This window comes from Leucoraja erinacea, chromosome 13 (genome assembly GCF_028641065.1).
Source record: "Leucoraja erinacea ecotype New England chromosome 13, Leri_hhj_1, whole genome shotgun sequence".
Classification (NCBI taxonomy): domain Eukaryota; kingdom Metazoa; phylum Chordata; class Chondrichthyes; order Rajiformes; family Rajidae; genus Leucoraja; species Leucoraja erinaceus.
In genome coordinates, this window is record NC_073389.1 from 1,965,039 (window position 1) to 1,978,239 (window position 13,201).

A 13,201-nucleotide genomic window follows, 5' to 3' on the forward strand; every position below is an offset into this window, starting at 1 on the left:
GAGAAACTTGGGGTCTGAAGACAAACTGTGGATTTGGGAATTGTGTAAACAGGGAGAGTCTGACAGTGGATGATAGTCTAAATGTGGAAGGGTTGGGATTGCGGAGAGGCTACATTGGCGAATGTCTAATGAACTTCCAAACTTCCCAAGTCAGCACTGCCGGAGTAAGGAATGTTGTCCCAGGGTTCTCCCCCAAATCCCAAAGACATACGGGTGTAGAGGTTAATTGGCCCTCTGTAAGTTGCCCCCAGTGTGTAGGGAGTGGATGAGAAAATGGGATAACATAGAACTAGTGTGAGTGGGTGATCGATGGTCGGCATGCACTTGGTAGGCCGAAGGGCCTGTTTTCATGCTGTATTGTTCAATCAAACAATCAATGTCAAACAAGGCATCCCCAGGACAGTATCACTATGAAATGATCCAAAAGGATGGTTGCATGGGGAATGCATCATCGATTTAGATTTAGGTTTTTTATAATCATGTGTTGAGAGGTACAAGGAAAAGCTTTGTGTTGCATGCTGTCCAGACAGATCAAACTCAAGTACGATAGTAGAACAAAGTGCAACATACAGTGCAGAATATGTAGTGTGTCACCTCTTGCACCCTTGAAGCAGAAGTTGCATCATACTCTCAATGGTGACCAACAATGCATGTATCCACTTAAACATTCCCAGAAATGGTTATTATTGACCTTTGCTGCTTCCAACACGATGCTGAAAAAGACAGCATCATGACATTGAATTTCAAAGCAAGAGAGTTTTAATGACGTGTACTTCTAGTGCAGTAATTGAGTTTTACAAACCGACTTCAGCATATTTAAGTTTAGGTTTAATATTGTCACTTGTAATACAGTGTACACTATAACAAAACGCTTTGTTTTGCATGCTAACCAATCAGATAATATACTACAATACATAAATTCAATCGTCAAATTCAAGTACAATAGGTAGGACAAATGGGAAGATACAGAGTGCAGAATATAGTTCTCAGCATTGTAGTGCATCAGTTGCAGAGACAAAGCCCAATGTCCACAAAGGGGTAGAGGTGAAACATAGAAACATAGAAATTAGGTGCAGGAGTAGGCCATTCGGCCCTTCGAGCCTGCACCGCCATTCAATATGATCATGGCTGATCATCCAACTCAGTATCCCGTACCTGCCTTCTCTCCATACCCCCTGATCCCCTTAGCCACAAGGGCCACATCTTAACTCCCTCTTAAATATAGCCAATGAACTGGCCTCAACTACCCTCTGTGGCAGAGAGTTCCAGAGATTCACCACTCTCTGCGTGAAAAAAAGTTCTTCTCATCTCGGTTTTAAAGGATTTCCCCCTTATCCTTAAACTGTGACCCCTTGTCCTGGACTTCCCCAACATCGGGAACAATCTTCCTGCACCTAGCCTGTCCAACCCCTTAAGAATTTTGTAAGTTTCTATAAGATCCCCTCTCAATCTCCTAAATTCTAGAGAGTATAAACAAAGTCTATCCAGTCTTTCTTCATAAGACAGTCCTGCCATCCCAGGAATCAGTCTGGTGAACCTTCTCTGCACTCCCTCTATGGCAATAATGTCCTTCCTCAGATTTGGAGACCAAAACTGTACGCAATACTCCAGGTGTGGTCTCACCAAGACCCTGTACAACTGCAGTAGAACCTCCCTGCTCCTATACTCAAATCCTTTTGCAATGAAAGCTAACATACCATTTGCTTTCTTTACTGCCTGCTGCACCTGCATGCCAACCTTCAATGACTGGTGTACCATGACACCCAGGTCTCGCTGCATCTCCCCCTTTCCCAATCGGCCACCATTTAGATAATAGTCTGCTTTCCCGTTTTTGCCACCACAATGGATAACCTCACATTTATCCACATTATACTGCATCTGCCAAACATTTGCCCACTCACCCAGCCTATCCAAGTCACCTTGCAGTCTCCTAGCATCCTCCTCACAGCTAACACTGCCCCCCAGCTTAGTGTCATCCGCAAACTTGGAGATATTGCCTTCAATTCCCTCATCCAGATCATTAATATATATTGCAAATAGCTGGGGTCCCAGCACTGAGCCGAGTGAATCGGACAGTAGCCTAGTTTATGGAAGGACCATTCAGAAACTTGATAACAGAGGGGAAGAAGTTGTTCCTGAGTGGTGGTGCGCGCTTTCAAACTTCTGTATCATCTGCTGGATGGGAGCGTCATTGAGAATTTAAGTTAATGGGAAACAAAAGTCAAACAGATCAGTATAGACATATGTAAAGATGAAGAGTTGGTGTAGAATAAAAAAAATAGCAGGGATCCCTAAAGATGATGTAAATGATGAGTGATTCTGCTTTATACGGAATGTAATTTGTATGATAAAGATGTTCTGTAACCAGTAACGATTGCAAATTCATCTATGGCATGATTTATAAAGATAGTTCAAACTTATTTCATTTTATACATTAGGTAATGTTAGATGGAAATATATTTTCTACCATTTACAATGACAAGGAGGAGAGCGATCACCAACTGGTTAAACATGAACCCATCACGTACAGCAAACACAGCCCAAGGTTTGTTACTAATTTACTTTTAAAGGATTATACTGGACAGTCAGCCAGTGCATAAGTGAGAAACCCCCACATACAGAATAAATATAACATTCAATATCTCCTGTCAAGAAGGTTTTGCCTGTGCAGGGAAATAGGTCTACAATGAATATTGAAAACATGGTCCCAATGCCATCTTTCATTATTCTGTTTCATTGCCTACAGAACAGGTCCATGTTGCACCATCAATAATGGTGGAGTTAGTTAACACTGTTCCACCAACTACCTGAAAGTTTGCATTGCATTCAATGTATTAATAAGGTGTGGAAACGATTGAATCCTATTTTCAATTTTAATTTTATAGTAGTTGGATTAACCTGCACGTGGGATTATTGCTGGTGTGACTAAAATATAAAATGAAACACTAACTAAAGATCACTAAGTATCTTTGGGTTTTGATGTAACACTGATGTGGCTCTTACATCTGCCTGGAATGGCAGATGCTAGAATCTTGAGTAAACTACAAAGTGCTGGAGGAACTCAGTGGGTCAGGCCTCATCTGGGGAGAGATTGGGGAGATGACATTTTGGGTCGGACCCCTTCTTTAGACTAATTTCGTCCTCCAGCACTCTGATTTTTGCTTCCACATCTGCCCATTTGAGCCTTTCTCTTGAGTACCTTTTGACAGTGTGTCTAGTGATGTACTACTTGATTTTTCAACAATGTTTCTTAACTGTTAAAAATATTTATTATAAGACGTTGATTGGGCCAAATTTGGAGTATTGTGTTTAGATTTGATTACCCTGCTAGAGGAATGAAGTATTTCAACTGGAAAAAGTGCAGAAAAGATTTACGAGGATGTTGCCAGGACTCGAAGGCTTGAGCTGAAAGGAGAGGTTGGGCAGGCTTGGTCTTTATTCCTCTGAGTGCAGGAGGCTGAGGGGTAATCTGATAGAGGCACATAACATCATGAAGGAAATAGATAGGATGAATGCATAGAGTCTTCTTCCCAGGGTAGGGGGATCAAGAACTAGAGGACATGGCTTTAAGGTGAGAGGGGAAAGATTTAATAGCAACTTGAAGGACAACTTTTTCCACAGAGGGTGGTGGGTACATGGAACAAGCTGCCAGACGAGGTAGTTGGGGTAGGTACTATAACAACATTTAAAAGACATTGGGCAGGTACATGGATAGGAAAGGTTTGGGCCAAATGTGGGCAAGTGGGAATAGCTTAGATGGGACTTCTTGCTTGGCATGGGCAAGTTGGGCTGAACAGGCTGCCTCTGTGTTATATGGCTCTTTGGCTCTTAGCCATATGACTTTCTTTGCTTATTGACACCTGCCTCAATTAGATTGATCATTCAACAATACATGACAATAGGTGACCCCATTGTGCTGACAGTGGATATTTGTGTGCCTGTGATCTGCATCACCATCTAATCAGCAGTCGTCCTGACCTTTAAATAATTATTAAGAAACGTATATGTAATATTGTATAAATGTACATGTAACATCGATTTCCTTCACCCAACAGATTGTTTATTCTGCATGCCGATGGCTCAGGAACTGAATTATTACGATCAAGTGACGTTGAAGAATACATATATCAAGCATGCACCAATTCAACTACAGCAGTGTTGAAAGAGCAGTTGCCAGAATACCCAGGTCATAAGACACGTTCAAATGATCTGAAACACACTTAAAGCACTTGTAACAAAACCATTGTGGTCTACTGAACAGTAATTTTGACTGCAATGAGTTCTTGTGTTTTGATTTCTCCAAAATGCTTTTCCGGCCTGCTACTAATTTACATTCTACATTCTGAAGAAGTGTTTCGGCTCGAAACGTTGCCTATTTCCTTCGCTCTATAAATGCTGCTGCACCCGCTGAGTTTCTCCAGCATTTTTGTGTACCTTACATTCTACAGTACCTGTGTATAATCATTTATAGAGTCATACAGCATGGAAACAGGCCTTCGTCCAACTTGCCCATGCCCACCGATGCCACTTCTACGCTACTCCCATCTGCTCTTGTTTGCCCCATATCCCTCTAAACCTTTCCTATCTATGTATCTGATCAATGCCTTTCAAATATAGTATCTCCCTCAACTAACTCCTCTGGCAACTTGTTCCTACCAGCCTCTGAGTGAAAATGTTGTCTATTAAATCTTTCCCCTCCCGTCACTTTAAACCTATGTTCTCTGGTTCTTGATTCCCCTACTCTGGGTAAAAGAGTCTGTGCATTCACCTTATCTATTTCTCCCATGATCTAATACACTTCTATAAGATCACCCCTCAGCCTGCTGTGCTCCAAGGAATAAAGTCCTATCCTGCCCAACCTCTCACTGTAGCTCAGGCTCACAAGTCCTGGCAAAATCCCCGTAAATCTTCTCTGAACTCTTACCTTTCCACAATCTTCATATAAGCCTGGTTTGAATACAAAAACAGACTGCAATCCTCCCATCATTATGTCACAATAATGAAGGCAGTGATTTAAAATCGTATTAGTCGAATCACTAAAGATTTTAGCAGAGGCAGAGCCCTTTAGCAATTTCACAGCATTTGGCAACAAGTGTGGGATAGGAAATTCAGAGGCCATCCATTGATAAGGTGTTACTGGAGAGGAACACTGAAGGTATAATCAGGGCCACCTTAACAGCATTATAGGCCCCCGGGCAAAGCAGTGCACTGGTGTTCCCTACCTACACATTTCGTTTTCGTTTTTTCACATCGCTATAATCTGAATCTGGACACCTACTCCTGGCTTTCAATTCATATTCACTAAGTTTGTCTCTAATTTCCTGAAGACAGGTTTTCAGAGACTCAAGAAGATTTATGACAACAAGTGTGTTCACATCCTCAGACTGCAGGACCTTACTTGTTCTGTTCACTCTTTCAAGAATGTCATTCCAAAGAATTGTGAGAAAGATCGTTTCCAGGTTCTCCATTTTCTTGCTCAATCCTTCTGCCTCTCGTCTTGTGTTCAATAGACAATAGGTGCAGAGATAGACCATTCGACCCGTCGAGCCAGCACTGCCATTCAATGTGATCATGGCTGATCATCCACAATCAGTACCCCGTTCCTGCCTTCTCCCCATATCCCCGGACTCTGCTATTTTTAAGAGCCCTACCTAGCTCTCTCTTGAAAGTATCCAGAGAACCTGCCTCCACCGCCCTCTGAGGCAGAGAATTCCACAGATTCACCACTCTCTGTGAGAAAAAGTGTTTCCTCGTCTCCGTTCTAAATGGCTTACTCCTTATTCTTAAACTGTGGCCCCTGGTTCGGGACTCCCCCAACATCGGGAACATGTTTCTTGCCTCTAGCGTGTCCAAACTCTTAACAATCTTATATGTTTCAGTGAGATTCCCTCTCATCCTTCTATCCAGAGTGTACAAGCCCAGCTGCTCCATTCTCCCAGCATACGACAGTCCCGCCATCCCGGGAATTAACCTTGTAAACCTACGCTGCACTCCCTCAATAGCAAGAATGTCCTTCCTCAAATTAGGGGACCAAAACTGTACACAATACTCCAGGTGTGGTCTCACTAGGGCTCAGTCCAACTGCAGAAGGACCTCTTTGCTACTATATTCGATTCCTTTGGTTATAAAGGCCAACATGCCATTTGCTTTCTTCACTGCCTGCTGTACCTGCATGCTTATTTTCATAGACTGATGTACAAGGGCCCCCAGATCCCTTTGTACATCCCCTTTTCCCAACTTGATGCAATTTAGACAGTAATCTGCCTTGGAGACCAAAACTGCACACAATACTCCAGGTGTTGTCTCACTAGGGCCCTGTACAAGGACCTCTTTGCACCTATTCTCAACTCCTCTTGCTATGAAGGCCAACATTCCATTAGCTTCCTTCACTGCCTGCTGTACCTGCATGCTCACTTTCAGTAACAAGGACACCCAGATCACGTTGTACTTCCCTTTTTCCTAACATGACACCATTCAGATAATAATCTGCCTCCCTGATCTTGCTGCCAAAGTGGATAACCTCACATGTATCCACATTATACTGCATCTGCCATGCATCTTCCCACTCCCCCCAACCTGTCCAAGTCACCCTGCACTCTCATAGCATCCTCCTCACAGTTCACATTGCCACCCAGCTTTGTGTCATCTGCAAATTTGCCAATGTTACTTTGAATCCCTTCATCCAAATCATTGATGTATAATGTAAATAGCTGCAGTCCTTCCTGTTCACTTCCTGTTCAGTGGCAGCTGATACAGAATCCAATGCATGTTTAATTTTCTCAAAACCCCCATACAGAGCATGAACAGCAGTTTATGAACATGAACTTTGACTCTTTTATTTCTTCAAGAATAGCATAAAGAACATGTTGTCCCATTAATTCAATAAATTCCTCACAAATGTTTGCAGATAAATACGATGGGTTCCCTTTTCCATGATTTCCAGTTCTGTAGCGCGTGAGATACGTACACATTCATGCACTTATGGTTGCAGAGGTGACCGTGATACTAAATCACAGGCATATGCCAATGTCCACTTTATCATAGAAATTTACATGTATATAGTTCATTATCTTTAGTAAAACACATGCTAAATATGCATATTTATAGTTTAGTATAGTGTAGTATTTATTTATTGACAGCAAGTCACAACATACATAGATTAGCATGGGGCCACTATGCTGGTGGGGCCCCAGGCATGCCCAGCGTGCCCATGCATTAAAACGGCCTTGGTTATAATGCAATACAACATTCAGTATCATTGCTTGAGTTCTTTTGCATGCTGTCATGTACAACCTATGCATTCTGGCCATGGAAGCTAATCCTTTTGAAGAGGAGCTGTCTGCAGGGAGAGGCAAAATGATGCAAATGTCATCTAATATGCCCTCATGTGAGAGCGAGAAACTTCAGAAACTGAATGGTTGCTGCCTTGTTATGAATCCGTGAATTCATTTACATCCCCCGTAAAGTGTATTATTTCATGTCTCCGTTTGGTAGAGGAGGTATTTACTGGCATTTTCAACACAGGCAGAATCATTGCAGTATTCCAAAAACAACCCGTGTATTTATCCTATTGGACATGGATAATCCATATAAACTAACTAGCCAAGACCATTGGATCTTTGTATGCATGGGAAGAGCTGAGAAGAGCTTACTTTGTAAAACTAAATCATTATATGCTTATGCTCACAAAACAACCTCTAAGTTATTTGGCATGTATAAGTCTTGAAAGGAATATTTCTTTTTAACTCTCACTTTATATCATCTCTTCTGGAACAGGTGTCTTGGGGATTACTTTTCTCAAACCATCCACTGAGGATATTGGATCACGCTGGTTAATTAAGAAAGATGTGGCTAATATTATCCCCCCCAACCTTCAATCAAGAAGATGGGACACGTTTCCTCAGAGAGAAGTATCTCTAATTCTTTCAAATAATAATACTAAAGAATGGTTGGATTGTTGTCAGTCATTTTTGTTGACAATTCCCTTTTGTAGTTTTATTGGTACTTAAGACATTTTTAGGAAACTTTACTTGCAAAACCTGTGTAAACAATTTATTCCAGTAGCAACCTGCTTGTTCTGTTCAACTGAATTGTTCCGTTTTGGGATATATGACAACCAAACACTCTTGACCCTTGCATCATAAATTGATTCTTGATTTTAAGTAGGAGGCATGGTAAGTGTGCAAATAACATGATGATTGTTGGATTTGTTGATAATGTGTAGGATTGTCCTGGTCTACAGGATGATATTGATGTGTTGCTGATATGGGCTGAGAAAGAGCAGATGCAGTTTAATCCAGGTATATAAGAGATGATGCATTTTGGGACCACCATTGAGGCTAATGGGGCTGTCCCAATGTACGAGCTAATTCAAGAGTTCTTCCGAGTTTCCCCTGATTCGAACTCGGAGAATTACGGTAATAGCCGCTCGTAGGTACTTGGACGTTTTCAACATGTTGAAAAATCTTCACGAGTCTTACCGAGCTTACCGCATTTCCAAAGTACCTGCCGTTAGCGCTACGAGCCACTAAGAGACTTCCCGAGCTCCGACGTTCCCACTATGTACATTCTACGTACTTGCTCTTGAATTAGCTGGTACAGTGGGATAGCCCCATAAGGCATTCATGGTGACTGGTAGGGTCCTGTGGAGGGATAGAGAGACCTTGGTGAACAAGATCCTTGAGGGGGATAGCGCAGGTATATAACAGTCATATGGTCATGCAGCATGAAAACAGGCCCTTCGGCCCAACTTGTCCATGCCGACCATCTATGCTCATCCCACCTGCTCACATTTAGCTTGTATTCCTCTAAACTCTTCCTAGCCATGTATCTGCTGAAGTGTCTTTTAAATATCTTTTATTGTACCTGCCTCAACCACCTCCTCTGGCAAGTTTGTTCCATATACCTACCACCCTCAGTGTGAAAAAGTTGCTCCTCAGGTTCCTATTAAATCTTTCCTTTCTCACTTTAACCCTATGCCCTCTGGTTCTTGATTGCCCTATCCTGGCTAAAATTCTCTGTGCATTCACCTTACCTATTCCCCTCATGACATGAGTTAGGTGACATGTGGACTTTATTAGGATAAGAAGGGACATGTTTGGGATTTATAAAGTTATGACGGGTATAGATAGGGCAGACTGCAGGAATATGAGGACATAGATCCAGCGGAAAGAGTAGATGGGATCTGAGGCGGGGACCTTTCTCACCCAGAGTGGTGTGGAGCTGCAACACACACCCTGGAAGGTGGTGAAAGCAGAATTCCTGACATTAATTTAGAAGTTTCCAGATGAAGATGGAGGGTATATGTAGGTATGTTGCAAAGCCTACCTGAAGATCACTGAAAATCTGTCCCAGCCCGTGTGCGCGATTTTAGATGGGGGCGGGTTTAAAACGCGATTTTCCCTAGGCTGTTCAAATCGAGGTTTTTCAGCCTAGTTAATTATTAATGAAAAATCACTGGAAGATTCTGTAGCTGGAGCTATTTTTAGTTTTAAGGGCTTTCTTTACTTGTTATAGTAGGTTAAAAATTAACCTCTAAACCCCCGACCGCCGACAACGGGTCGGATCTCATACAGGGGAAAACGGAAAGTAGGCTGTTTATTTTTACGTTATAAAGGGCTTCTTAAGATCCCTTTCTACAAAGTTTAATGTTGCGAGTAGCTAATTTGGGCCCAATTATATCCCGCAGTATTTTTCTGGGCATTTGGGGCACAAATCCACCGCAATGTGAACGTTCTAAACCAGCGCGTTCACAGGGTCCCACTAGAAAGCTGATTTAAATGGACTTTAATTTACAGCAATTGAACACTAAATTCCTTCCATTTGGCCTATAAATTAATGTAAATGTGATTTTAAAACCATGTTTTATTGTGAATTATTTGTGAATATTACTTGGACACTTAGGCTATTTAAAAATGTTAATCATTTATTAAGAAATGGATAGATGTTTAGATCTAGTAACTGAAGTTTGAAATTAGCTACAATTGGGTAATTAACTAATTATATGCTTTAATTTCAGGTCATCCAAGTAAGATTATTTTATATTTGTTTCAGAATGCTTCAGTCTATGATAACTGAAAATTTCATTCAGTTCTCTTAATTTTTAAGAAAGTTATGGGCTTTTGACTGTCCATGATCACAGCTTTTTTATTATATCCATAGAAAATCAATAGGGAACAAGATGCTAATTTCCGAGTATGAAAATGGCCATAACTTTTTAAATACTTGAGATATGAAAGTGAATTAGGTGTCAAATTAAACTTCTTTGTATGCCTTATCTGATGGGATAAATTGCAGACTTGATTTTAAAAATCTCAAAATTTTATAACATTGCTAGTATATGGAACAAACTGCTGGAGGATGTAGTTAAGGTGGCTACTACAACAGTATTTAAAAGACATTTGAGCAGGTACATGGATAGAATAGGTTTCTAGGGATATGGGCCAAACGCATGCAGGTGAGATTAGTGTAGATGGGGCATCTTGGTCGGTATGGGCAAGTTGGCTGAAGGGCCCATTTTCACACTGTATGACTATGAGGAATTGAATCACCCAGGCAGAGATGGCTGCAGCCCAAGAGCCGGAAGATACGACTGATAAGAGAGGTGTCTCCTGGTCAGTGTATATGTGGTGGGATGAATCCATTGATTGATGCAGAGAGCAAACAGGCCATTGAGCCAAACGAGTGCACGCCAACCGTCAATCACCCTTTCACACTAGTTCTATGTTATCCTACATTCTCATCCACTCCATACGCACTACAGGCAATTTACAGAGACCAATTAATCTACAAACCAACACATTTTTGGGATGTGGGATGAAACCAGATCATGCAGTGTAAACCCACGGGGTCACAGGGAGAACATGCAAAGTTCACACATAATGACCTGTTTTAAAGTGATATATGACTATAATTATCTACTCCCAGATTTTCTACATGATTACCTTCTAGTAAGAAGGGTACGTTAAGTTGACATAGACAATAGGTGCAGGAGTAGGCCATTCGGCCCTTCTAGCCAGTACCGCCATTCAATGTGATCATGGCTGATCATCCCCAATCAGTACCCGTTCCTGCCTTCTTCCCATATCCATTCACTGCTCTATCTTTAAGAGCTATATCTGACTCTCTCTTGAAAGCCTCCAGAGAACCGGCCTCCACCGCCTTCTGAGGCAGAGAATTCCACAGACTCACAACTCTCTGTGTGAAAAAGTGTTTCCTCATCTCCGTTCTAAATGGCTTACCCCTTATTCTTAAACTGTGGCCCCTGGTTCTGGTTCTGGTTCATGTTTCCTGCCTCTAGAGTGTCCAAACCCTTAATAATCTCATATGTTTCAATAAGATCCCTTCTCATCCTTCTAAATTCCAGAGTATACAAGCCCAGCTTGTATACTCTGACTGAATTTAAGAAATCAATGTTCATCTGGAGATACAAGGAACTGCAGGTGCTGGAATCTTGAGCAAAACACAAAGTGCTGGAGAAATTCAGCAGATCGGACAACATCTCTGACGGAAAAGGATAGGAAAAAGGAGAGTCTGAAGAAAGATCATGACCCAGAGGTCCGGTGGACTGGGACATCGGAGCTCGCGGGTCCGGGGAGAAGAGACCCGGGGAGAGATCCCCGCAACCGCTTCTCCCGGAGAACTCCCGCAACGCCTTCACGTTCTGCCCAGTTCCAACCTTGTGTCACCTATCCATATCTCCAGAGATGCTACCTGTCCCGCTGAGTTAGTCCAGCACTTTGTGTCTATGTATAGATGGCATATCAGGCTGGGACCTACAGAGCTTTTGTAAAATTCTCTTCATTTTATGAGATTAAATGCAATACAATTTGAAAGATAGAGGACTGCCAGGTACAGAAATTGTCTGACATCTTCTTCTGGTTGTCTTCTTGCTTCCAGTGCAAGGTGCCAGGGCCTCCCGTCGGCATGCAGCCCTGCGACCAGCCAGCATCACAGCCAGTCTCCCCAACTCCTGTTGTCATCAAGTGTCCCCCAGTCCTGGAAGTCCATCAGCTCTTTCAATACGAGCCCATCAACAAAGAAAAGAAGCTCATGATGCAGAACTGTCTGAAGGTAACTCTTCCACATATTTTGTGGGATTTTGGCAGAATCTAATTGCAGATTTTCCAACCAACCTGGACTGAAACGGAACGATGAAATTCTTACTTGCAGCAGCAGCAGCAGCACAATCGCTCTGTATCACAGTACTCAATAAGTAATATAATAAACAAAAAAAAGTTCAAGAAATTAAAAAAAAATAATAAAGTGCAAAGACAAAACTAAGCCCAATGTCCCTAGTGCAACCAAAGCAGTTCGTAGTTCAGAGTTTAGTTGGAGATTGGAGTGTTCAATAGTCTGATGGTTGTTGGGAAGAAACTGTCCCTGAATCTAGATGTTACAGTTTTCAGGCTCCTGTACCTTCTTCCAGATGGCAGGATGAAGGGGAACCTCGTGAAACTTACCGCATAGTGAAAGGCCTGGACAGAGTGAATGTGGGGAGGATGTTTCCACTTGTGGGAGAGTCTTAGACCAGAGGTCATAGCCTCCGAATTAAAGGACAGTCCTTTAGGAAGGAGATGAGGAAGAATTTCATTAGTCAGAGGGTGGTGAATCTGTGGAATTCATTGCCACAGAAGGCTGTGGAGGCAGTGGATATTTTTAAGGCAGAGACAGATGGATTCCTGATTAGTACGGGTGTCCGGGGTTATGGAGAGAAGGCAGGAGAATGGGATTAAGAGAGAAATATAGATCAGCCATGATTGAATGGAAGTGTAGACTTGATGTTCTGAATGGCCTAATTCTGCTCCTATCAGTTCTGAACGTCTGAATGTACTAACACCGGAAGGTTACTCAACCAAGTGTAGAGTTTTTAGGACAACTTTTGACTGAATCTTGACTATCAATGTATTACTCCTATTAAATTATAGATCCAGTACAGAAAGTGATAGCAAATAGGTGACAAGATATTGCTGATGCGTGAATCTTGAGCAAAACGCAAAATGCTGTAGTAACTCAGCAGGTCACACAGCATCTGTGGATTGAATGGATAGGTGATGTTTCGGGTCAGGACCCTTCAGTCTGAAGAAGGATCGCGACCCGAAACATCACCTATCCAGGTTCTCTATATACAGTATACTGCCTAACCTGCTGAGTTACTCCAGAACTTTAGCAATACAGTATAATATACAGTATAGGCGCTTTC

At 42.1% G+C, this 13,201-nt stretch overlaps 1 protein-coding gene across 2 annotated transcripts in view; it reads left to right on the forward strand.

The window, feature by feature from the left end:
* spag17 (sperm associated antigen 17) overlaps positions 1-13,201 on the forward strand; it is a 207,179-nt gene that overhangs the window by 129,086 nt on the left and 64,892 nt on the right. For both annotated transcript variants that reach the window (XM_055644261.1, XM_055644262.1), the window contains exons 37-40: positions 2,439-2,545; positions 4,056-4,186; positions 7,777-7,910; positions 11,899-12,072. In XM_055644261.1, the coding sequence (XP_055500236.1) occupies positions 2,439-2,545; positions 4,056-4,186; positions 7,777-7,910; positions 11,899-12,072 (546 nt within the window). The remainder of the gene's footprint in view (positions 1-2,438; positions 2,546-4,055; positions 4,187-7,776; positions 7,911-11,898; positions 12,073-13,201) is intronic.